The sequence below is a fragment of the Hemibagrus wyckioides genome, linkage group LG13, assembly GCF_019097595.1.
Source record: "Hemibagrus wyckioides isolate EC202008001 linkage group LG13, SWU_Hwy_1.0, whole genome shotgun sequence".
NCBI classification, from domain to species: Eukaryota; Metazoa; Chordata; class Actinopteri; order Siluriformes; family Bagridae; genus Hemibagrus; species Hemibagrus wyckioides.
This window is the reverse complement of record NC_080722.1, coordinates 11,310,715-11,338,579: the sequence shown is the minus strand read 5'-3', so window position 1 is coordinate 11,338,579 and position 27,865 is coordinate 11,310,715. Positions and strand designations below refer to the sequence as shown.

The 27,865-nt window shown below is 38.7% G+C and overlaps 1 protein-coding gene across 3 annotated transcripts; it reads right to left on the bottom strand.

Moving 5' to 3' along the window:
• Window positions 1–1,255: 1,255 nt before the first annotated feature.
• epc1a (enhancer of polycomb homolog 1 (Drosophila) a) lies at window positions 1,256–22,795 on the bottom strand. Of its 3 annotated transcripts, none has more exons than XM_058406827.1 (14): window positions 22,518–22,795; window positions 11,079–11,238; window positions 9,098–9,243; window positions 8,705–8,911; window positions 8,315–8,463; window positions 7,027–7,195; window positions 6,683–6,841; window positions 6,468–6,557; window positions 6,128–6,276; window positions 5,558–5,922; window positions 4,444–4,553; window positions 4,206–4,353; window positions 3,439–3,772; window positions 1,256–3,339 (listed from the first exon to the last, which is right to left on the bottom strand). In XM_058406827.1, the coding sequence occupies exons 2-14, from the start codon at window positions 11,176–11,178 to the stop codon at window positions 3,267–3,269; spliced, it is 2,199 nt and encodes a 732-aa protein (XP_058262810.1). In that variant the 5' UTR covers window positions 11,179–11,238; window positions 22,518–22,795; the 3' UTR covers window positions 1,256–3,266. The 3 variants fall into 3 exon arrangements, with proteins under 3 accessions (XP_058262810.1, XP_058262808.1, XP_058262809.1); XM_058406825.1 differs by lacking the exon at window positions 22,518–22,795 and adding an exon at window positions 17,504–17,975; XM_058406826.1 differs by lacking the exon at window positions 22,518–22,795 and adding an exon at window positions 17,504–17,973 and having other exon boundaries at window positions 1,463–3,339; window positions 7,027–7,174.
• Between the last annotated feature and the right edge of the window lie 5,070 nt (window positions 22,796–27,865).

Here is a 27,865-nt window from a genome sequence, read left to right as displayed (position 1 = left end):
TAGATACCATTTTTAAAGTTTTGAATGGGACACAACAGATGAGAAGCAAAGCAGGCTGGGAGCTGAGACGAAACAGACTCATAGACTAACTATTACATTTAGCCAGGAGGAAGGTGAGGTTTAGTTCCAGAGAATCCATTCTCTTTACATTCTAACACAATATAAACTGGAGGAATTAATTAGGCTGCTACTTTTAAGACAGCTTTTCCCCCCCGCATACAACAGGTGGTGCAGGGTTTTATTTTGAGCTCTAGATCTTGTTTCACAAAGCCAAATTTTGGTTAGCAATCAGTCTCTGAGCTAGATCTTTTTTTTTTTTTTTTTCCCCCATTTCATTGTCTGTACCGCTTATCGAATCCATCATTGGGTCACTGGGAGCTGTGCGTCTCAGGCGTCATCGGGCATCAAGGCAGGATACACCCTGGACAGAGTGCCAACCCATCACAAGGCACACACACACTCATTCACTCACGCAATCAGACACTACAGGCAATTTAGAGACTCCAATCAGCCTAGAAGCCTCTTTGGACTGTGGGAGGAAACCAGAGCACCCGGAGGAAACCCACCAACGGGGAGGACTTGCAAAATCCACACACAGTGAATGGGAGCGAGACTTGAACCCAGGACGCTGTGAGGTGAACATGCTAACCACTAAGCCACTGTGCCGCCTTAGTTAAATCTTACTAGATTTTCTGTTTTCCCAATAATGCCTCACAGTTGTGTACAGGATTACATCACCATGGTAACATGCACTGCACAGCTAACATGCTCATGACTGTAAACAAGTCTCGAGCCAATCAAATGTTAGGAAAGGAAAATAACATTTATTCCCTGACAAGATTCTGTCACCATGGAAATAATTAGCATTGGGATGGATGCATTTTTAAAAACATATTGCTATATTGTAAGCGCTCCCTGGCTTTCCCCAGTAACTTTCAGAACAAATATACAGATTATATTCCTAACACACCACCATCATTGCCTCTCACCTAAAATTAAGATCAAATCACTAAATATCCAAATAATTTAAAATTTCAGCTGCTTTTCCTCAAGGTTTCATGTGTCCAATGCGGTCATGTTTTTCTGTGCACATATGCAGAGGTCAATAAAAGCTTGCAAGTGCAACAATAGACCTGCAGTGAAAAAAAACTGTTAATAAGCATCAGGACATGTTAAGTGATACTGGACACTTGGTCAGAAAACCATGCTTCATTTTAGTGTGCATGGTGTGACCCCATGTTCTTATTGGGTTTTTTTTAAACATACTTTAGCATCCTCTACAAACATTTCCCGGTCTGTGGACATCCACCATAACTTGCTCTTACGTGAACACCCATGAAGTCCTGCTCTGCACTGATAGCTGTGCAGCTCTGGGAAAGACTCAGTTCACCACACCCAAGACCAAGGAATGCAAGGAAGCAGTTACAATAGACGAATAAATAAATGGCTGAATTCAGTGTGTGGAAATTTGGGTTTTAACATACTGTGCTGTGGGATTAAATCTGTAAATATTAAAGCAAGTACCAGCTCTCACATTAATTCAACTCTTTGAACAAAAGCACACACACGGGTCTCTTCTCACATATAATAACCTGGGCTTTATTATCAGATTTCTGTGTGAATTGTCTCATCTTTTCCCCCTCTTGATTTTCAATACGATTTATTTTTTTTAATTTTTTTTTTTTTTAAATAGTTTAATTCCGTCAGCCACCAGGTTGGACTTGATGGTGGTTCAGTTCAGCCAGTGGATTGAGTATTGGAGATCCAGGCTCTGGACAACATGGGACCACAGAACTGCAGCATTGCCCGAGAGCCATCCTCTTCATGGAAGAGATGAAGAAGCATATTCCCAAAGGAAGGCACACCATTTTAACTTGTGGTTTTAGGAAATGAAATAGTCTGGAGTCTGTTGGAGATTTGAGCTGGGTGACTCCTCCCGCTCCTTCTATATCTCACGTGCCGTTAAGCTGAAATAATGACACGGGCACAGCAAGAACGGACAGTCATCGGCATTCACTCATCAGTGACGGGTACTGACAAGGACAAAAGTCTTCCACCATGCGAAGCACAAAGTCGCTTCACCACAAGAACGGAAACAAAACACACCAAAAAAACAAATTAAAAAAAGAAAAAAAAAGAAAAAGAAAAACAAATTATACAAAAATAATTGTCTCTTATACAAAGAAACTACTATGGGAGAGGGGAGCTATATTTCAGAGTATGAAAAAGGAACTGAAAGTATACAAAAGCAGCAATAATCATTACTTAAGTCAACATAAAAAAAAAAAAAAAAAAAACAAAGAAAAAAAACAACTAAAAGAACAAACAAAACAGTGCTAAGTTGAGGTGGAAGCCACAGACGCTTCCGAGTGAAGACTTCATGACCTGTCTATCACTTGTTTTGGGATTATTAGTTAAATGGAAGATTCCTACACACCACCCCACCCACCATTCCCAAACCCTCCGAGTGACAACCCACAAAGCCCATTCTAAACAAAACCAACAGAACAAAAAAAGGGGGATAAACAATTTAAAAGACAACAAGATGCATAAACAAAAAGTTGCACTCATATGATCTGCAAAGACTCATCAGAAATGGAGAATGGAGAACCTGATGCTGTTCACAAAGTGTTAAAAAAAAAAAAAAAAAGAAAAGAAAAAAAAAGAAAAGAAAAAAAAAAAGAAAAGGAAGAAACCACAACACAACTGTAGTTACCCAAACACCTACAACACAGGAACAAATGACGGTACAGTGTTCATGGAAAAAGAAAACGTGTAAACACAGCACAATAAATAGGTAAAACAGCAGGTTTCCTCACCATGCACAATGCAATGACTCAGTACTCTCGCCCGCAACACACCTCACACTCACTCGCTCTGCGTTATTTTTTTTCTCCCGTTCTGACTTTTTGACTTTTTTTTTTTTTTTTTTAATTTCTGGATTTCCCAAGTGCAAAACATCACAAATGAACAAATCTGGATTCAAGTAACATATATACAAGATTTTGGTGGGGTGGAGGAGGGTTTTTTTTTTATACAAATATGCAGTTACTGTACATTGAATATTTGCCATATTCATAATTTACATATGAATTTTCTCTAACAATAATGAATATATATTAAAAAGGGGAAAAAAGATGAGATTTGCTGTCAAGGCCTGACAGTTGCTGTGGAAACCGGCCGTCTCTTTGCATTCCCAAAAGTGATTGGTGCACAGCACCAAAAGAACGTAGTGGGCAGGGAAATGATCGCCCAGGCAACGGTTACTACGTCACCTCCATAGCAACTGTGTTTTCCGCTATACTGTTGAGTGACTGCTTTTCTTGCTCATGATTCTCCCTGAGAAAAAGACCACACACACAATCAGCATTAAGTTTATTTTCTTACTCGGGCAATTTCCATGCTAAAGTAAAACAATTGTGTTGGCGTAGCACTTACCCAGTGGTGACTTTCGGAAGTTGACAATTGCTAGCAGCGGCTGCGAGTTTTAAGGCAGCAGGTGGCACGCCACTAAGACTTCTGGGCAGATGGCGAGAGTTGAGGCTGGCGATCTGGGGTGTGGTAACGCTAAGACGCAGAAGCTGAGGGGTGGAGTTGGCAGTACTGTTCCCGTGATTACTGAGTGGATTGTGTGTATTGTGGATAGAAGTGGTGGTGGAGTTCGTACTGTTAGAAGCAGGTAAGCTAGCAGGGGCAGAGGTCATAGTCACTGGTGATGGGCTTGTGAGCATTGAAGCAGATGTAGTAGAGTGCTGTAAGCCCTTGTAAACTCCTGTAAAAGAATTAAGAGTTGACAAAATAAAATGACTAGACAAAATAGTTACAAGTAGTAGTACAGAGCAGACTCTGAATGGGCCATTAAGTTTGAGCCTCTAGAAAAATCTGTCTTCTAAGGGTTGGGAACACTAAAAAGAAATTTTACTTTTCCCACACTTGCATTCAGATTTTATTTATGAACAAGTGACAATGTTTGTGTACTGTGGTTCACCAGAATTAATGCGAGTCCGAGCAGTAGAGACAGCAGCAAATGCTATATTTCCATGATATATCCCACCCTAATCAGTATTTGTTATTGTTGTCTGCACCAAAATATGCTCTGTGCCAGTGGTAATGTAAACAGAATCCACACTGGACTGTCAAGCTACAAACTAATGTGAAAGAAAAAAGGAACTTAATTTCCAGAAATTTGTACCCATTCTACTCACCTGAGGCCTGGAGAATGCCATTGACTCCACTCCCTACAACACCATCCTCCTTGACTTTTAGGGTCAATAGCTGATCAGAGGTGACCAGTGCAGATGCTGCAAACTGGGCACTGGCTGAATCCAGCATGTTAGACGTGGAGACTTGAGACTAAAGGTAAATTAACAGGAAGTTAATAAATAAAAAGAAAAAAAAAAAAAAAGTGTCTGCCTCATGTTTCTCTTTTGCTCACACACACACCTGTGTGTTATTGGAGACATCACTGGCCTGCTGTTGGATCTGCTCCAGCTGTTGCTTCTGCATGAGAGCCAGCTGTTCCTGGTGCTCTTGGAACTGTTCTGCTGTGAACACTGACAAACACAAATATGACAAATCATTAGCACAAAACATAAATATTACCATTGACGCGTTATCCAGCATGTCTGTGTTCACCTTCCTAAATCTCTTAAATGCTACCAGTCTGCCCGTGCATTAGCCATCTAGTAGACCAGCTGTTCTATTGTGCATCTGAAATGCATAGGCATATAAAACTATATAAAGTTGCACTGCTCTAAACAACTCCTTACAACAACAGTTTATTTATGGCCAACACCACAGATGCCATGCTTGTTAATTTCTTAAAATAAGCATAAACAGCTGTGATCTAATTAACACAGAGCAACATCTCTTAACTTCTACAAGCTCAGCATCACCACATGGACCAATACAACTCTATTCACACAATTAGTGTACATATTCTGTGTCTGATGGAACTCTCCCTGCACATCTCTCATAGAAGTGGAAGCCCTTTAACCTCATCAGCATCCGGTAATGAGTTCATGTTCAGAGTGAAATCAAAACTTGAGCTTGTGCTGCTGGGAATGAGAAAACCCACAAGCATTATCTGTTTCCCCTTTCCTTTTCACATTCATAATGAAACCATTCTGGATTTCATTATTCATATACCAGTTCTGATGTACACAATTCTGATATGGGTGCGCATAACATGCACAAAGACATGAGGCTGCAGTGGATTTGCTAGTCGCAGCCTCCAAAGATACTACAGCATGGCTAAGCACTAGACAATTTGTACAAATTAATTTTCTATCCACACACTTTTTCCACTCCAATTGTACCCACATGCTATGAGGAAGGAATGGGAGATTAACATTACAAGTGAAAAAAAGTACAGTTTCTCTACAACCAGTTTAACGTCCTATTATTAGGCACTGCCTTGAAAACTCAATTAAAACCAAATTTCATGCCTGTGAATTGCCTCAAATTTATTATTGTATTAGTCTTAAAAAAAAGAAATAAAGGGAAATAACTGAAGTAGGTGTGAAGCTTGTCTATGTGAACACAGATACAAACTTACCCACTGAAGAATTCATAGAAGCAGCTCCTCTGTTTGGTGTGTTAATGCCTGATCCCAGCGGCGTGTTTAAGGAGCGACTGAAACCTCTGACCCCACAGTGGGCCGAGTTACCCCTTGTGTCCGATTGGCTTTTTAGTGTCCGTGGTTTAAAGTGTCTCCAGCGGCAGGATTTAATGTTTTGTAGGATTTGCCTCAGGTCAGGTGAGGAAGTAGAAGTCTGTGATGACGAGTTGGAGGAGCAGGTACTGCTATAAGAGGAGCTCTCTGGCAGAGGAGAAGCAGAAGCTGCCAGATCTCCTTCCACATAAGAATCCAGGCTGTGGAAAATGCCGTCAAGATCCGAGTGGGCCCGATCCAGGAGCACTCTGTACATCAGAGACAAAGGCATTACATGTTTTGAAAGAAAGGTGTTATATCTATTATTTTCTGCTTTCTAAAATGAACATGGTGTAAACTTGTGTCAAATGGCTTTTACCACAAGTTCCCCCCCCCCATGGGCAGCATGCCACTGTATGCATGTTCTTAATGCTTCTGGGGTGAACACATGCCACATGATTCAGAGAGACTTGCCTGCCACCTCGTCCCAACCGACGGCGTGCCAACCCCAGACAACGGCGAGGAGCTGAAAGGCTGGTGAGAGAATATCGGAATCGTGGATCACAAGACCCACCCTCGGCCTCACCGCACCATGGCCAGCCTCCCCTCTGATCCAAATGAGCCTAAGGAGAGAGACAGAGAGAAAGAAAAATCATATATACAGGTTATTTAAAAGTGATATCAGTGCATGGGATTAATTGCAGCTTTCATCACCCTTCCTTCTGATATTTGAACATAGCACTGACAAATGATTAAAGAACTAGCAAAAGTAAAAAAAAGGGAGAAACAAAATGTGGAAGAGTGGTGAACATACAGAGTGGTAAACACAGCCTGCTTTCCTTCTGAAAGCAAAAGCTCCATCAGGGTCATTCTCTTCCTCAGCCTCTGATGAACCAGAATGCATCTACACAAGAAATGGAGAAAGAGAAACACACATAGTAGAAACAATTTAGTGTTTGTTCAGAAGAAACTGGTAGCAAAAAGTTCATGATGTCTTAAGAAAAATGCACAGACACTGCATGCAATTACCTGTGAGAAAGGATCTTCATCTGAGCTGGGAAAGTCATATTGGTTGAGGTCTTTGAGGTTGAACAAGTGAGAGCCAGACTGTTGGGGAGTGGAGAATGGCTGGATCTTGGGCTTTTTCTCATACTTCCTCTTTGTCCGGACCACCTCAGTCTTCTCAGGCTGATTTAGTGGACCACAAAAAAAGTTTGTTTTTTTTAATTGCAAATCATGTCAAGAAATTCTCATTCCATTAATTCTAAACTATGGAATTAGGATAAAAAAAATCTATGCATTTAACTTTACAGACACTGTAATATCCATTTTTAGGCAAGATCTAACAGAAGTAAGATTGAATAAACTCTCACCTTAGCCCTATAGTCCTTGAGCTCAACATGGTCCTGGTGGCGGTACTGGCTGCTGTTAGGTAGGGGAATGATGGGAATCTTGTAAATGGGCTTGGCCATGGCCAGTGCCTCCGCCATGACATCAGCACCAAAGTCAGGCATGCTGTTCCTGGGGATACAGATCAGAGAGCTAAGCTAAATCCTTTTGTGTTTCACCCTCTTGTGACTGAACATGACTGTATAATATCAATTTTTACAAGCTGTATGTCAAGTCAGCAAAAACATGTGCTCATTGAATTCTTACATTTTCAGTTCTACATACAGATTAAAATGCTAGGCTAGGCTAAATTGTCCTCATTAATATCAAGAGTACACTATGCAGTATCCTAATCTAAAACACTTTTGTGTACCTTAGGAGCAACCAACCAACCAACACAGTCTGGAAGTTAAATGGAAGAGGTTTGCATATCTTAGTTATAGTGTAAAACATAAGCGTGTGAACTGATTGTTATACTGGGAGCTGAGAATAAGGAGTTTATGTTTCTAGGCTAATTTGTACAAATTTAATCTTCAGGCACTTCTTGGAAGCACGACACTAACTACAACACGTACGAATCCTGCTACACTACTTATACTGGCAAAGGCATCTCCTTAGGCAGGTTAATTATTGGGCATGAAAGAAACCATCTTTTTCATCTACAGAAACATTACCTGAAAATGAGTCACGCAAAACAAAGTGTAGCATAAAGCAGTCAGAAAATTACTAGTTACATTGTAGTTAAACATGCCAAGAGAAAAATGCAGATATTAGCCAGATAAATAAAATAAAAAATAAACAAACCCCACCAGGCTGCCGAAGACTTTTTTGACTTTGTCAGACTCACAAACATGATATACTACATCAGAAGCTCTATCAAAGTCTGGTACCTTTATGTACTTTTATTGTGGAGGCTAAGCTTATTAAAAGACAGCTTATAAAATATTAATGTTTTCTCCTATTACATTTACACCCACATGGAACAACAGAGCAGTGATTAAATATGAAAATATTTAGTCATGCTCTGCGTGAGGTATGGAAGGGTCCTTTAGGAACAACGGAGGAATAAAGTCTAGCAACCCAATTCCACTTCTTTTGAAACTTTCCAACTGAACTTAATTTCCTGAACACATTGTGCAGTTACTGGTAATTAGAGCGAGTGTTCAGGGTGATGGCTCATTGTACCATTATTGATCTGAAAACAGAAAGAAAGAAAGAAAAAAAAAAAAAAAAAAACCCCATAACATGCTTTACAGAATTTTGCTGTCATACCTCTTCTCCACAATCTCCAGTGTGAGGTGCAGAAGCTCTCTTTTGCTCTTCTCACGTTTCTTGATCATCTCCAGAATGGTGACAGCCCTGCTCAGGTCTCTCCTCAGTTTCAGCATCTTCTCATATGATGCTTCATCATTCTTACGGTTCTGTTATTAATAATCACAAAATAGAAGCTATATATCAGTGTGTGGCTGACAGAGCTTTCACATTTCTATTGTGAAAAGATTTCTACTCTTAATAATTTTATCTTCATGAAATGTAGGACTCCGTAATCTGGAGTCCTGTCAATGACTGCACACACTGAAGCACAGAACTGCAGTAGACCAAACGGTTTAGATTAAGTGTTTAGAGTGTACACATTTTTATTTAGAGTCTCAGGACACTCACCTTCCTGGTCTGCATTTTCTCAGTCCTGCGCCTAAAGGCCACATAAGGGTCATTGGTGCTGGAGCAATCTCTCTTCTCCTGCTTGACAACTGGTACAAGTGATCCAGTTTTACATGATTTCCTCTTTCTGCTCCAGTACTCAAACACCTCCCTGATCAACTCATCATCCTCCTTAAGCAAAAGCTTTGCTTCTTGCAACGTCACCAGCTGAAACATGGGGACAGGTACTTAGTGATTCCACCGAGCAATAACAATTGACTGTTTTTAAAAAAAGTCAAGCAAATTAATATCTAGACAGCATTCTTCAGTTTTGTCTTTAAAATTCTAATATTGAAACAATACTACAAATAAATAATCATGAATCTTATTGTAAGACAATACACATGGTGTTACCTGCTGGCCACTGCCTTTCTCTAGCCGGTCAATCATTTGCTCGAATTGCAGCACCCCCACCTCCATTTTTTTCTTCAGCCTGTTCACAAATGCCTCATCCTCAGAGTCCAGGTCATAATCTGGCTGCTCTGCATCCAGACTGAAAGCTGTATAATGAATTAATAAAAAAGAAAAAGAATGAGCTGTAACAAGCATGCTGTACAGGGTTCATTCTGCATTTAACAAGGAAAAGTCAAACGGGGCATTATTCCACACTTTCCTTTGGAGGCTTTGGTTAAATTATGACACAGAGGAAAAAGACACAAACATGAGCATTCACAGCATCTCTCATCAGACTACGCAAACACAATGAACAGAGATAACCCAAAAGGGAATAACCACATTCCTAGATTACATTATAATCACTGTAGGTTAACTAACAAGGTATAAATATGTATATGTTTTGGCACCACACACACACACACATGTAGATTACAGGCTTATAGTGTTAAAATAAGAAAATCATGTCAGTGATGCAACACCAACTGCAGCCTTCTAAAACTTCAGAAAAGCCCCATTTCCTCCGTTACTTTGTGATTTTCTTCACTCTAATCTAGGAATTTTTTGTGCTCAAATACCATTTAGCTGCAGGACATTTCCAGATAGTAGTTCATATATGGATTCTGGCCAGACATACTCCCCGAAACTCACACATGAGAATAGGAAACTACAAAGACAACAGACAGAACTCCAGTGTTTACTCCAGACAAACAGGAAACTGTGGACAGACCTGCATTTAAATCCTGCATTTGATTTGCTTCTCAAAACGAAAAACAAACAAACAAAAAGAAATGCAGCAAAGAAACTCTTGGGCTATAAACCCCAAGCACCATAACACATCAAGAAAATATTTATTAAAACACATTTTAACTCCTGTATGTATTTACACATCTCTAAATCAGCTCCAACAGGGAGCACAGCACTGCATCCAAATGCTTTTCAGGACAAGCTGCAGAAATGCACAGAAAACTCATTACACCTAGCAGTAACCCCAGGGATTTTCAACTAGAAGAAACTAAATAAACATGTATAGATGGATAAAGAAAAAAAAAAAAAAAAAAGTCAATAACCTACACACACTTCCTACAGCAGCATGACGTATATTATTTTATCGCGTACGTTTTAACAGACCTGTATCTCTGACCTCATGTTTCTCTTCCACAGAAACTGAGGTCTTAATACCAGAGCTTTGCATTTGCCAGCAGGTTTCAATTTTTAAAGGGGAATCGTCTAGGTCTTATATCCGTCCCATCTTATGTTACAGGAAAAATAAAACTATAATTTTGTGACTGATGAATGTTAAATATCTCAAAATATACAAGAAAAGGGCAGACAGGGATCAAGACCTTTTCCTGAATGTAATGATTAAGGTCATACTAGGTAAAATTCCGTTCTGTGATTATTCAGCCACGTGACCTTTTAACCTTTAGTTCAGTATGCTCCATCTCGGCTGCCCTGTGATAGCACTCAGTGCTTTGCTAAAAGCTTTAGGTTTGTATAATATGGAAAGGGGGGGAAAAATAATGTTGGGGGATGTGGTTATGGGGTATTTTTAAAACTGGACACATTCAGACCAACATTTTCCAGAAAGATTAAAAAGGGGCTTGGAGAAGGGGAAATCCAGGTAGGTAGTGTGAAAATGTGAGCGTATTTGTGGACAGATGGGACAAATGGTGATTACTATACAACCTGCACTTTTCACACAGAGCCATAGTAATTACTACAACAATGGTACCCCACAAAGAAAAACCTTAAAGTGAGGGCTTAAAGGCAAGGGGCAGATGGCTTCTAACCAACAGCCCATGTGCATCTGCAACATGAACAACCATCACACCCAAAAACTTGCTTCTGCATTCATAATCAGTCATGTTACTGCTGGACTCACTAAATGTCCTTCTGCTTAATTAACATTCATATTATGGCCAAATGATTGCCAACTCACGCTGTATGTGAATGAGCTGCTTTGGCATCTTGAAGTCGCCGGGGTACAGTGAGTCGTAGTAGGCGATGTTGCTCTCTGCTTCGGGCACAGGGATCACCATGTTGTCCCTCTTCTCCCCGTACACCTGCTGTGCCGAGATGGCCCGCTGGAGATGGTGCTCCTACAACGCAAGCACATACATGGATCAGGACAAACAGCTCCAGTATGTATAATTATATATGCATGTGTGTATTTGTATATGTATAATTTTACATGGCAAAAAAAAATGCAAATTATGCTAGTTTTTCCATTAATGGCTCCCTGTGGCATTATGTTAACATTTAAGTTACTTCTTGTTCACTGTTTTAATCTGTAATGCAGTTCGTCAATCTTGCCTGAACATATTAAGAATAATAATAACCAAATTTATCTCCCAGTCATCCTGCTCCAACAATATCCATCATACCATACATCAAATAATTAATGGAAAGCATCACATCAAACCCATCGTTTTAACTACAGCATTTACTGAAAAGCACTAGCAACTCTTTATAAAAGGGTTGGATTATGAAACCTAAAATCAGAATAAATATGCAGCCACCTAAGGGGATTCAGAAGTTTTGGCACCCAGATCTAAGCCATGGTTCCATCCATTTTCTACAAAGTACTGACATCCAAGACAAATTTAAGTGTACAAATTTAGTATATGCTTACATCCTATGCCTCTAAGAAATGTTCTAAATGTGATACATCAGTGTTCAAGCTTAAAGGAGTCTGAACATAGAAGCCTGCAACATCTTTCAAAGATCAGCCATCATTAGCATACAACATCCCAATGCACCTGATATTTCACAATCTGCTTAGTTTATAAACTGATATTTATGGGTAAAAGCTAAGGTTGCTGGAGGACTCAACATATAACTACATAAACCTGCAGTGCCTCATTGCACCAACATAAAATTCATATGCAGTTAATGTGTGTGTAAAAGAGAAGCTTACAGAGAACATTTTTGGATGTAGCAGCTGAAAGGCAAACATTACTTTCAAAATTATACACGGCATATACACAGCCCCAAAGATCGGTATCTCCATCTCTGCAGTCAGTAAATTTTCAGCTTGTTAATTTTAACCTGTGGCACAATCATGCACTTGGACATTGCACAACCTGCATTAATTTGCTCTTCCAGCACTCCCACAAGTTGTCAAGGGATACTTTTTCTTGTTATTCATTTAGTAACATACTGAGTGCAAGATGTTTGCACTGTATTTGCTCCTTTGAGCCACATTTCAATGCCTACTAATACCAGCACTTCTCCAGGTGGGGTTTGGAGAACATAACCCTTCACCAATCATTGCAACAACATTAATACATTTCATTGTAATAATCAGCATGTATGGTTAAATGAGGAGGCCCAAATCCTGATGAACAAAAGCCTCAGGAATAGAAAGTACCAAGCCCACAATAAATTGCCTAAATATTAATGTATGAGCCAAATTGAACAGCTGGATTAATGATCACGGGGGTAAGAGTTCTGTCCAGGATTCTCAAGACTTCATTTGCACAGTTATGTGCCAACCATGCATTACATTAGATGTGATAAAGTAGACAGCTAATACTGATCCTCCCTTTATCCACCTATGTTAACTCTGCAGGTTTAGGAGAACTTGCAGCTCCTGAAGGTGGGCACAAAGTGCTGAGTAAAGCAGCCCTAGCTGGGTATTTACTCTGGCTCATCATTCTGCCTGGGAACCAGGGAAAAGCAGGTCAACTCCAACTGGAACATTTCCATCACCTCTTGTCCAGTCTCCTTAATGACATAAAGCATCTTAGATACTCCAAAATAAACAAAAAAGACAATGTTCAGCTGCTGGCTCCAGACAACAGTAGGATACAGGACTGCTGAATATCACAAAATACCACTCTAATGAATCCACATTTAGACCGCTGCCTGCTGAAAGCTATCCGCATCTTATGTTTAACCACCAGTACTCCTGTTCAAGGTAGATATTTAGTCAGCACTTTCTTCAAACACATCTGGGTTTTTTTTTTTTTTTTAACACTTACTTACCACTAATGTTGGCTTTTGATAATTTCTTCTGGCTAATTATACAGTACATCACTTGCCTAATCTTCAAACAAACATCCACACCCATCCAACAGAAAGAAATTACTTCTTGTTAAACTTAACATAAAATTCAAATAATACAATCCACACCAATTTGAATCCACTCTTCCTGACAGGCTTTCCACAAGAGTTTGGAGTGTTTCTGTGGGAATTTCTGCCCATTCATCCAAATACAGCATTTAAGAGGTCATGTTGAATGTTAAGGCCAGTATGTGTGTGTGTGTGTATATTATATATATTTATTTATTTATTATTTCACACACACACACAATATACCAATTCCCAAAAACTGTACTATGAAATATACCCATTGTTTGGAACATAAACCCCATGTGCATAATGTCATAAGAGAGTTCCCCTTCTTAACAGCAAGAGATCTTGTCATCCAACTATTTAATTTTCAACACTATAGTGAGAATCTAAATCACAAAGGGCTTGCTAACACCTGCCGTTAACATCTGTCTAAGCTCATCTGATAACCAGTGGACAGTAGAATCAGTGTTCACACCTCGTTTTTTTTTTTTTGACACCTCAAAACTGTCTTCAGTAACTACTTTACACAGTTCATCAGAAGCAGGGATATCAAATTCGATGAAAATCAGATGTCAATGAAAAACCTGACTCAAAATACTAAACAATACTAACAAAGGAAGTGTTTATATTTAGCAGCTGGATATTATTTCCTAAATAAACAAGCAGGTGCTAAGATGGTTCGATACAACTTTTACTCATGTTCCTCTGGCTCTATAGAAATTCTGTGCAGAATTTGCTCAGTTAGCTTCATACGCTTTCAATAGTTTAGTCATTGCTGAACAAGAGCACCCTGTCAAAAGGTTTGGAGGATTAAAAAACACCCACTCCCTCAAAAAGCTCCAAAGAATTTGACTACAGTGTGTATTAACTCAAACATATCTAATAGCAAATGCATAACTTTAGGTGCATTTTGGTTTTCTAGAACATTTCCAAGAGTTTTAAGCTCTTCTGCAAACTCAACAGGGAAAAATGATTAGCATCAATCTATTTCTTAAAGTAAACCATTTTCTTAAACCTCAAAAAAATGGTAAATAGCTACTTAAAAAAAAAGAGGAGTAGACAAACCGAGTACTTTAAAAATGGTCTACGTATTCTCTCTAAAGACTGACCACCACACTAATAAAAGTCTATTTGTAATAGTTTATAATTAAATACTGCTTATGTTGTGTGAGATGAACCAAATATTTACTTTATATTAAAAACACTCCTGCCTGTGGACACGTGGCTCTAACTTGATCTTATGAAAAGAAAATTAAATAATAATAACAAATAAAATTTCTTAAAAAAATTAATAAGTAAATAAATAAATAAAGTTCTCTCATGCACTAATACACTTGGTCCTTAAAGTCTGTTGTTTGAAGCTTTACACTTTGGCTTCCTGGCAAGTTACAACCCAGCCAGAGAGTGGACTTGTGGTGAATCTGCCAAATGCATACAATACATTGGCAGCAATACTGAAACTATGTTCTATATGGCACACGTCCTCCTTTATGCAACATTTTCATGCCAATTCAATCCAATCTCCTGCGAGACCGCTTCTCCAGTCACGGGTTCAATTCATCCGCGTCCTTATGCACGGCTTTTTGTCATACGTGCTGATTGTACTTAATAATGCTGAATGTTCTAAACAGCTGAAAATCTAAAGCTTGTCAGACAGCACTCAGTTTTACTGGCTTTCATTCCAGTTTTGTGATTTTTTATTTTTGGAACAACCTGTCCATGGTGGTGATAAAGTCTATAAATCCCCATGTTAAACAAGTCTTGTGGTATTTAGATTAGTTTCTAACACTACTTGATGCTCTGATAATTGTATTGTGACAGACCTTTATGACCTGCAGCTTTGTTGGGTGGTATTTATCCATCCACACTGTGATTAACACATGGCAATGCCTCCCTTTTATTTACTTATTTATTTATTTATTTTAAGTTTGCTTAAATTGCATTACAATTCAGCTAGAAAAAGAAACAGGACATTTGACCTTTTTGAGAAACACATTATTTGTGCTCTTGGACCATGGATGTTTTGCATGCCCTCTCCAGACTATTTCCACACATGCAGACTACTGCCATCACGGTTTTTTTTTGCACCACAACCCAAGGCAAACACATTGAACTGAAGCGATCGATGATGGGACTTCAGCGGTTTACTTGCCATAAAAGTAATTGCTTACTTTTGCCACTTAATTACGCTTCCATCAAAATCAAATGAAAAAGAAATGATGCCACAAATAATTTATAAAAAGCACATCAATTACAGACAGGCCAGCACAGCCTCATTCTTGGTAATGTACTTCCTGAATTTTTTTTGGTGCGACTCATTCTCTTACAACTGAATCATCCCAAGTAACTTTGTGTTAAGTCTTAATTGTGCACTCTGGGACAGCCATAAAGACTGCAGCTTATACTCTAAATCAGTAGATTAAACAGATTAAAGCCGTGTGAGCCAGGTACTAATGGGAATTTTTTGTGAGCTGCTTTTTTTTTTTAATCATCATTTCACCAAAAATAAAACAGGAATTATGCAAAGTGTTAATTGGCCAGTAATGTCTGCTCGTACGTTAACGGTCCACTTCCTCAATTCAAGCAAAAGAGTAAACGTGCCACCACAGGGTCAACCTCAAACTGCTCTAAACATGTACAGGACTGCATGATGTAACAAACGTACAAAAAACTGCTACAAAATCTGTATTTTTAGCTGTTAATAGTAATCATCCTCGATCATGTTGACAGAAGCATTAAACTGTATTGAGCATTCATGTAGTGTCTTATCCTTGTTTTTGGTGTACGTTGACATCGCTAGTATATGATGCTTATGGGTCACACAGCAGAGACAGCTAACCAGAGGCCCTGCTGCAAATGGTCTTACAAAAAAGCTAGCTTAAAAAAAACCACTTTGATAATACACTAATGTAAGAAAATGAATCTCTCCAAGCTTTTGTGTCCAGATTCTGTGAAACATGAAGCTTGCTGCCATCACCATGTGCATGTTCATGTGCAAGATTTATGTGGGCAGTAAACACACACATTTGACATAAAATACACCAGCACCTCTTGATCCTCTTTTCAGGCCAGGATAGGCCCAAATGCCAATATTCATCAGGACTGTTACATCCCCAGAAACTAGGGTTCAATACAAACCAATGGTTCTGTATCTGTACAATCACATTTTAGGTATAGAAGACTCATTAAGTGAAAGAATTTTCTAACGTGTCATGTGAAAAAGTCATTCCTTGAATAAAGGTGTGATGCACAAAATGCAGTGCATGTGTTTCACTTAAAGTGGGAACTGTGACCGGCCCTCAAGATCGCAGAGGGGATCGTAAGCGTCTGTGATAACACCTGGTACTGTGTTGCTGAGGGCAGAGTGACCGCTTCAAATTGGAGTCCACTAAACTAATAAGTATTTCTGATGAACGTCCACACTCATTTTACGTCATTAACGAGAGCAGCTTAAGCAAGAAGGTAATAAATAAGTAGCCATAGATCAACACATGTACTCTCACAATGCAGAAGAATACAAAACACTTCCCATGCATTGGGCTTGATAAAAAATGAACTGGACTCAAGTGGAAGTTGCTACAGGTTTTTTTTTTTTTTTGTCCTTTACTCCTGCAGAACATACATGTTCAGATTATTAAACTTCACAAACCATTTCATTCTGCTCTGCACACAAATACTTGACCGCCATAAAAAGGAAAAAAAATCATCAAGTAAGAATGTCTAAGATGACTTTTTCTATTTCTTCAAGGACAAAACCACCACGTTTTCCAAAGCATTTGCCCAAACACTCTGAGATCTGGACCTGGGTGCCTGTATACTGCCCATAATTCCAGATCTGCTTCTGAACCTGCTGCACTGGTTTGAGTGGAGTACTGAAGCGCAGTGCTCCATGTGGATGTGCTGTGGGTGTGTGAGCTCAGTTCCGCCCTCTGCCGTTTGCTCTCTGCCGTTACACACAAAACCAGCTCCTCCGACCGAACTCTAACAAAATGGCTGCTCAGCCATGGTCACGTGACTCCTTTGTGTTTTGCAAGGCGATTGCTAATCAAAGACCACGATACAAAACGAATATTTCGCCCAAAATCGTAAGAAAACGGCTTCATGTTTTTGCACGGCCTGAAAAATTCACCGCGGTATAGGTACACAATACGATCTACCGCGGAGAAAAAAACCCCAAGCGGCGGCCATTTTGTGAAAACCTGCGCAGGCGATACTGAGGCGCTCCTTTTATCGAAAAACATGTAGAAATTGTGTGTAAAAACGAGCCATGGCGTCTTAAAAACGTACCGATTCCTCCTCCTTTTCCATCCCCGTCGGCATCTGCGGCACAGCTCGGTTGATAGAGGCATATTCGTGCAGGTCTGGTAAATCCTCGCAGCGGAAGACGGGTAGGGGCTTGGTAGCGTCCAGCGCCCGCGCCCGAAACGACAATTTACTCATTTTTTTATATCGAAAGACGTAACATAAACATATAATGTCCCTTTAGATTCCCAAATGACACTGTTAGAGCTCTCATTGAGGAATCTGTGTCGGTCTTCGAAGTCAGTCGTCGAATTGGTTTGAAAAATACGCGTCCAGCGAGAAGAACGGAGCCGAAAAGGCCCGGGGCTCGGTCGCTCTCTCTCGGTGTGATTTTGCCGTAGCGCCGCTCTGTCTCCCTGGTTCAGTGCGCCATGGCCAACATGGCGGACATTAAAAACTCTTTAGCTGTGGGTTTGTTTCCTGCGGCCCGACCCCCTCCTCCTGCGACGCGCGTTCACGCGTCACTCATTCCCGCGCACTTCAACACGCGTGCGCGCCCCCGCGCTGGGGGAAGGGGTGCAACACACACAAATAAAAACGGCTTTTGTGTGTTGTGGTATTTTTTTTAACCCAGCTGACAAAACTGAATTATACTGCACACTCCTTACACACACACCTGAATAATAATAATAATAATAAATAATAATAATAATAATAATAACAATAAATAATAATAATAATAATAATAAACAACTATCATTATTATTATTATCATCATCATCATCATCATCACGTGTTAACTCTTACATTGCGATGGCGATACTACATACTGTTATTTAGGAAAAAAAACACAACACCTTAAAAATGTTAACTGAGTTACAGTACAATACACCCCGAAATAAATGCGTACAGAATTAGTGTAAATTACACACCGTCTTCTCTGCCCAGACATATACAGCGCTATGTAACTGGAGAAGGCGTAAAAGTAGACAAGCCTGTCTGGTTATGACAGTTTATAAATTTCTATAATGAAAATATGTACAAAACCAATTGATGTAAAATGAATTAGCGCGAACAGCCTTAAAGACGACCGCTAATGCTCTGTGAAGGCAAACAGCTTGTCTCCCTCTGCTGGACAAACACGGACATGACAAGCAGGACTCAATCAGTGTTCCTCCACATTACTACAGAGATGTTTGACCAGTTATTATTCTATCCTTCATTAATTTATTTAGGATTCAATACACACTGACTAAGAAAACACCAGATTAATTGGTCAGGAATTTCAAATCAAAAGACATCTCCACTTAAAAACATTTGTTTCTACTACATTTTATGTAATATTGTATTTAGCATATCTGGACAATGTGATATAATGACCACAAAAGCAAAAAAAAAAAAAGAAGGGCCAAAACAATGGCAGTAATTAACCACATATTGTGACCCTGGTATGGAGCCTCATGTTTTATTTAGGGGAGAAATATTATGCAACAAAATTATGATGAATATTAAATTAGAAAGTAATGTGATCTGCCAGAAACACTCCAATTATCTTAGATCATAAAAGGGCCAAGAGTCTATTTTAAATATAAAATCCTCCTCACCTTTAGGCCCTGTAGTAGCTGTAGCAGAAGCCCATGCAGTATAATATCCAATTTGTATATTAAGGTCAGACCTTCCAAGACAGACACACAGACAGACAGACATATAGATAGATACTTTACATCCTTCAGCAGTATTCAAACAGATAATAATAAATACTAAAAACTAAAAATGTAAAGGTTATAAAGATAAGGCCTAAGGGTCTGTGTACAGTCAGTATAAATGACTTGATGCACAATTTACACAAAAAACTATGCATATGTTCAAAAAGAAGGAGAACACACCCATACATGATTTATGAGAATAAAAAAACATTTTGGTGCCAAATTATCTGATGTGTAGCGTTTTTTCAACATTGGGATAAGACTTCAACCTTGAATCCCCATATTTCTTCTGCTTATGCGTCGTCAGATTGGACGGACACCACGTGGGACATGGCCATTTTGAAGTCTTGTCACAGATTCTCCATCAGCGAGTCAGCTATTCCAACACATTCAGGTTCTTGGTCTTGAACCATACCACTGCAGCTTTGTCCTTTTGGAAGGGGAGCACTCTTGCAAACTTGAACAGGTTTTCTTTAGGAACTGTCTTATATTTGGCCCCATCATTCCCAACACCCTGACTAGCTGATGAAAACTATCCACACACTACGACACTACCGCCACCATGCTTCACTGTGCAGATGATCATGGGATGATGAGCTGTGTTGTCAGAATAGAGGACCCTTCTCGAAATGCCTTTTGACAAACTTTTCAACACTGGCTTTCTTCTTTCCACTATTCTATAAAGCTTTGTGTAGTGTGCAGGCTATGACTGTCCTGTGAACAGCTTTCCCATCTGAGCTCCGGCTATCCTCCAACTCTTCCAGAGTTACCGCTTGCCTCTTGGTTTCTTTTTTTTTGGCCTCCTTAACAGGTCAGTGAGTTGTGGAAGTTTCCTCCTCTTGGTAGAGTTACAGTTGTTTGATATATTTTCACAACTTTGCCTCATATTTGTTCTGTTAGCTCCTTGATTATTATGCTGTGAAATGTTGAGACTCTTCAGGTCCAGGTTTAGGTTTGTGTAGATAAATAATATAAAATACCATTTAAGTAAGGCTGTAACACTATAAAATGTGGACAGGTTCAGATTTATACACTCATGAGTTTATACTTATGTAAAAGGCATTGTATTTCTGGTTTTAAACACACCCGTGGTTTTGTAATGAACTATACTGCTCAATTTCCACAAAATACAATCAAATAAGAAAATTTCAATACTTTTCCCCCTTCAATGAAGACAAGAAATATAAAATGATTTCTCTATTAACCAAATACTCACTGGCTTGGAGCACTCAGACCAAAGTAATATGGTATTCACATGAAATAGGAAAGATATGTTTTTTCCAACAACAACAAATAAATAAATAAAAAAGGTCTATGGCAGTGATTTATTTGTGTGTCATGTCCATCTAGGCGAAGATCCTTGAAACATAGTACATGTCAGCTTTGTGCTTTTTTTTTTTTTGTATTTTCACCTACTCAAGCCTGTAAATATTGTTTCATAACATTTTATCTAATCCGTTTCTGAGTACCAAGTTTGTCTACTTTCTAACTTAGCCACTAAATCTCAGAAGTTCAAAAATGTTTTTGATCCACTGTGACCTTTCCCCTGACCACACCGGTCATTTCATTACTCTGTAGTTTTTGAGCCTTCATTGGTTGAAAAGGCTCAAGCTACAATTAATGACACCATTATAGTGAAAAATCTAATTTAAGGAAGTTGAACCATTGAAGCTAATCTTTCTGCCTTGCTTGTCCTTCCCAACCCTCCCATTTTCTTTCTTCACAATAACACAGAAAAAAAAAAAAAAACTTTTCTTTTCTTAGCTCCAGACACCCAGAGAGAGAGAGAGAGAGAGAGAGAGAGAGAGAGAGAGGGAGAGAGAGACTCTTTAACTCTAGAGAAACTTCAAAAGACTTTTGAAGACTCAGAAAACCCAAAAGCCATCTCCACCCTTCCCCCACTGCATCAGAATAAACTGGGGCAGAACTAAGATGCATGCGCTCGCGCTCTGTCTGTGTGTGTGTGTGTGTGTGTGTGTGTGTGTGTGTGTGTGTGTGTGTGTGTAGGGCGAGGATCAGAGATTAGAACCCAAAGGACGTGGCCCAAAGCCAGGGCTAGATTCTGCAGTGTCGAAGGAAAAGGAGGAATAACCAACTAGATCTGATCTAGATCTGAGCACAAGATCATGATGAGCATAAAACACACACTTTAAATACGGTGAAACCTGGGAATGACTAAACACACACACACACACACACACACACACACACAGCAGCAGTTCCAGTCCCGCCTGTCTGTAATTCGCTACTGTAATTACATAATGCCATGGCGGTCTGACTAAAGAGGGGGCGATCCCGTTACACTGAATCAACTCTACAAGGAAATCAGACTCGCTCAACAATTCAACTCAAGAATTTCATCGTCGTTTTCATCGAAAAAAAATGTCGCCGTGAAGTAGATCTTCACAGAATAGTCATCATGCCCGATGCTGCATTTGTGTGTCATGGCTGAAGCGAATATTCGCGGCGTCGCCGCCTAGTCGCTTTGGACAATAATTAGACACCGATCAAGGCCCTATCGCAAAGGAGGCCAAATACATGATCATCACATGTAAAGCGTCGAAATGAGAGCAACTTTAAAAGCCACGATACTGAGACAACGTGTGTGTGTGTTAAACGGCGAAGACTAGCGCGTGCATCCTCCCGACGCCGAGCACTGAGGAAGTTGGACGCGCGTGCCAAAGATGTATGCAATTGACATTACCGGAAATGTAAAGCAAAGTGAATAAACTGATAGAAAAGCACAACTCAAAAGTTTAAAACGTCGACCAAACGTCCCCTAATTCAATCGACTACCCATTAAAACACACTCCAGACACCCATATCAATGATCTTTTAGAAGTAAGAAATGAGAAATATACAGATTTGAAAGGGATTATTTTTCCAATATCGAGTTTTCTTTTTTGTAAAACCCATATAGGCAGTCGAGGGGAAAGAAGAGTCGCAATCTCTTGTTGAAAGGGAACTAGAAAAGCCAAATAATAATAATAATAATAATAATAATAATAATAAAAAAAGATATTTGGAAGTAATTGCCAGTGTGTTTATTAAAGCAAGCAGAAATAGATACAGTCCTGCTACAGACTGGTCACTTTTTGCTTGTTAGACATTTAAGGAGAAATGGAAGGTTAGAGCGACACCATGGACCTGCCAAGACATTCCTATCGAGGTTAGCCACCTAGCTAATGTTGAGCTCATTCTTGCGACGCTTTGCAAAATTCCTAAGGTACGACCTCATTTCTGAACAAGAAAAACCTTAGACCACAGATAGGTACAGGGATGAGATAAACAATATCTTTTCAACAACAACAACAACAAAAAAAGGACTTATGTTCACAAAAAGAGCAACTTACCCATTTTAACCACTAGGGTGGACGGTGACAATTCTGTTGTACATGACAAGCTACGGCTGCATAGTTAAGACCAAGAGCTCCGACACAACAAACGCTCTGCAGCAAAATCCTTACTCCCATTTTCTCCTCCATCACAAGTCCCCGGCAATCATTCATCGGGAAGACTAAAGATCCGGCTCAGTTTCGCTCACTAACTGTCGACCAAAAAGTAGCTCAACACCGCTTTAATGATCACTTCAGCTGAGAGACTCGTCGTCAGTCATAGGGTTAACAACTTCTCTCCGAGCGATTAGACGCTTTCTGATTGGTCACACAGCCTCACCAATCACCTGTAGAGAGCGATAGCACTCGGCCGGCAAGTGCTGTTTTTTCCCCAACCACATTCGGACAAACCCTGCCTTCTGCACAGGGATTGGCTGATACCTTATAACTGACTTTCGTGCACCCCTACCTATTGGTCAAAATGCTTGTCAGTATAAGCTCCTCGCTCAGGAGGCGGAGTCTGTCGGAATGTGGTTGGGAAGCAAACAAAACATAACAACAAGCTACCAGACAACCATAACGGAAGAACAATGAGTTAATGTGTTTTACGCTATAGAGCCGCTAAGCAAGCGAAATAACAAAATAAACCCACAGAACAAAACTAAGATCATATATCGACCCATTTCCGTGAATCACAAAAGATACAAATACAGACAAGAACATAACAAGTGCACACTTTCAACTCATTCTCAACTCCCATCTGCTGCTGCATACTTTATCTTGGCAGCCATTTAATGCATATAACACAAGGCTATTGTTATTTACCAGAAGCCCTTAAAACTCATGTGACATAACAATGGAGTGGGAGTTGAACTTGGTGCTACAATCAATTCAGCATTGCAAATAAAGTCTAAAACATTCACCTGTCTATAATTTAATTTCATTTTAAATAGTTTGTTCTTCGGAAATCTCAAATGTAAGCTCTAGAGACTGATTTCACACGGATACTGATTTAGTTCTATGCAAGACCAAAGAAAAGGTATGGTTTAATCACCTTTTTTTTTTTTTTTTTTTTTAACAAAAAAGTAAATAAAGGTTAAATTAAAGGTTTATTCAGTTGTCTCTTAAGGGAATTTGCTAAATTGCTTGTTGTTAAATGTAAAAATCTACTACTGAGTACCTAACTAAAAAGCAAGAGGCCCTCAACTATGCGGAAAACCCTATATATTTAATAGTCTGAAAATCCGATATAGAAAATGTGTGGAGTTTTCTAGGAAAATTGAAAGAAATAATCTTTATTCTAAGTTTAGATTTTAGTTAAATCCTTAGTCTAACTTTAGTGTCTAATGTACAGTGTTGTTCCTGTGTTGTTGTTGTTGTTATTATTATTATTATTATTATTATTATTATTATTATTATTATTATTATTTATTTGCAAAATGCAAAAAAAGAAGACATGTTCTTGAGCTTGGTTTCTGTTCTCCCCTCTCTCTTCTTTGTCTTTGCTTATGCTATCTGCTTTACGTTTATTATTTTCTTTCTACATCTATAGCACAATGATGACTGTTTCAGTCTCATGATTCTAGTATCTAGAATACTTCACAATAAAACAGTCACATGATTTGTCCTCACTGTTGCCAGGTTGGTGTGGACAAAACCACACACACATACACACACACACACACACATTTGTCTTACTATGCATTCAAAATCTTCTGTTGATATAATTTGCAAGCCAGCAATTTAATGCTATGCTGTACCTAAATCCTAAATCCTAAATTTAACCTTAACCTTAAAAACCAACAGGAAACCTTTTGGGCCTTGGAACCATGCAATTATATAGAATGTCTTTCTGTTCTGTAGTATTACAGTTTCCCTTCACTGTAACTAAGAGGCCCAAGCTTGTTCCACAATGTCATTGTCATGCTGTGCACAAAATGGAAGACACAGGTCCTGAAATGGAAGACACACTTTTCTAAGATTGGAGTGGAGGAACGTCTGTGGCCTGCATAGATTCCTGACTTCCACCACAATGAAGACCTTTGGGATAAACTGGAATGCTGACATTTCCTGATCTCTGAGTTCTTGACCTGACATAACTGCCTGACCTCACTAATGCTTTTGTGGCTGAATGGGCAAATTCCTACAATTTCCCCAAAATGGGCTGTTCAAAAAGCACATGTGCACATTTCTTGTAGTCATGTGTCCAAAAACGTTTGTCCATATAGTATATTTTAGAACTTGTTAAAATCATGGTACACCAGCTCAAATGTCATCCACTAGAGCAAGGGCATTGTTACACAACTCAAATAAAACCAATCAATTTTAATGGAAAATCACCCAACCTGGCAACACTGGTTTCCATTTTCTGCACCACCTCGTGGCCTGTAGTGGAAGTGCTAATGTCTCCAGCTGTCTGGAGTCTGTGTCTAGAGTTTTATTTTGATATAGTAAAGAAGATCATACTATATGGCCATTTGTATGATATAGTGTGATATAAAACACTGATATGACTTCAGTGGGCCACTTAGATATGTTATTTTTGTATGGACTAATAAGGTGATATGAGCTATAAATAAAAGCATGTTGCTGAGATGTGCCTCTAGGTGGCATTGCTGCATGACATGATCTGGCAGTATCATTGTTAGATTTTCAGCTGGTGTATTATTCATGTGTTTTTTCCTCAAGGCAGTAAAAATGAAGATAAATGCAGAAAAAAATGCAACAAAAATGATTTTGATTCAGAATATGCATATCCCATACTATCACTGTATATACTGTTAATATATTTTAGATGAACTTTATGCCTATTAGACAATATAATGTCACATACCAAGGTAAATGCCCAGACAGATCTTTAAAAATTTCCATTACATCCACAAGTTAATTCATTTTATCCTTTTGGTCTTGAAATGATATAACATGATCTTGCTTATTATACAATGGTTGTCGCCATACGTAGGAGCCAAACAATAGCATACCACTTTTATAGCAAAAGAGGATTGCATGATAATTAGGAACAGTTTTATCACATAGATTCCCTTTCTGCCTAACAACAGATTACGATTTTTCTAAATGTTCTTGGCAGTTTTGGTTCAAAGACTGTTCAATCTCTCAAGTTTGAGCACTACACACTCTTAAGTGTCTTATAATATTGATCAATAATAATAAATTATTATCTGAGTTCAAATGTTCAACTGCTTATTGTCATTTTTGGGTTATGAAGAGCATCTGATCTCATTTAAGTGTATAACATCTCAAACCAAAGCAAATATGACTTCAATGTGTGACACAAATGGAGAGTCCTCAGGGTAAAAAATAGGCTCAGGAATAGATAGTTGACAGAAGTTTAATAATGCCCTGAAATAGTGTGACAGACATTTTAGTGATGAGGCAGGCAGCAGGTGGGGTAGTGTATGAGAGGGCAATTGGTGGGTGACTGGATATGATTCAGGTGAATGAGAAAGATTTCACACTTTTATGGGGTTATCATTGGTGCAGCATCCCGAAGAGCATACAATAATCACTTGTAGTATATTGCCATTTCTCTTCTAAAGCAGACTTCTCCTGAGAAAGCACACACAGAAATCTGAAAGTGACAAATGCCAGTCGGGTCATCCTTCACATGTTCTCCAACTGCAAAATATCATGAATTTATATATTTAATTTTCTTTTAATCTTTTTTTTTTTTTTTTTTTAAAGTTGCTTATGCATTCATATTCAGTAGATCCAGACCCTTTCCTGGGAAACACCAACCATGGAGAAAATACAGCTTGGATGGGATGCCAGTCCATCACAGGCCTCCATGTACACACATTCAACCCTAAGATCACTTTAGAGTCATCAGGCTTGTTTTGCAATATGTGAGAAAACATTCAAAACTCCACACAGACAGTAACCTGGTAATAGAATCCAGACTGACCCTGGAACTATGAGGTGAAAACATGTTGCATATATATTATATAAATTTATTTTATTTTTTTTTTCCAAATAAAGCATAAAAAGTGTAAAATGTAAGTGATCTTTTTATTCTTTAATGGATAAAAAATGCCATAATTGTCACATAATAGTAGAACAAGAGGAAAAAAAACACAAGAGGGTTATAAAAATGAAATAAAATAATAATAATGCAAAGTGGTAACACAATACCCAACACACCACCCATATGTTTATTATTTTCCTAAAACACCACATATACATATATAACACCACCATATATACAGTATATACATGCATAGTTATAGTGGTCCAATGCCATATGGTGATTAGAGAAGGCTTAATAATGTTTAGGACTAAAGCCAAAAACCCTTGTCATTCACTAATTGATACTTCCGTTCAGTGGGCAACAGTATGCCTCTAGGTTTCGCACCTCTGGCTAAATTGTATCTTGCATCTATATACAGACTAGCAATGAACGTGCCTCCACCCAATGGCACACTAGAGAACCAGCAAGGCAAAAGAGAGCGGCAGCAAGCTGTCATATACAAACAAACCTGTCAAAAACTGTGGACGGCTGACTCCATTTCTCCTATGTATTTCCATTTCCTCACTCCACTTGTTCTTCTCTTGCAATTTATATTTGTCTCTGTGACCTCACACAATATAGGATGCATCATGGCATCCAGCTCTGCCACAAAAGCGTCCAGATTGACAAGATGATTGAAGAGGCTGCTACTGCTTATCAGAACCACAATGTTCCAAGAGAGAAAGGTTACAGCAGAGGGTAGAAGCAGCTGCTCAGTTGTTTCATTTTGAAGGATCTTATCTACAAAGGCCTTGAATACCTGGAAGCCAAAAAGCCTGTATGACTGTGCATGTGCAGGTTCATAGAAGCTGTCGCTGTGGTATGCTAATATATAGGTAAGTTCGTATTTTTAGTAAATAGCACTAGATAAATATTTCTTTCCTATTTGCAGCATCTTTTGAAAATGTGTTTATTAGCATTAGATGTAGTCAGTTACTTAAAAATACTATTCCATTTATGATATGATAAGTAAGGAGAAAAATCAAATGGAGTTGTGGTGTTTAAGAAAATAATAAACATATGGGTGGTGTGATGGGTGTTTTGTTACCACTTTGCATCATTATTATTATTATTATTATTATTATTATTATTATAACCCTCTTGTGTTTTGTTCCTTTTTTTTACTATAATGTGACAATTATGGCATCTTTTTATTCATTAAAGAATAAAAAAATCACTTACATTTTTCCCTCTCTCTTAAAGTTGAAAAAAATGAAAAAAAATGCAAATTGTCACGTAACTAAATAAAGTCCAGAAGAAAATTTTTATATAATAATAATAAAAATTAATATAATAATAATAATAATAATAATAATAATAATAATAATAATAATAATATAAA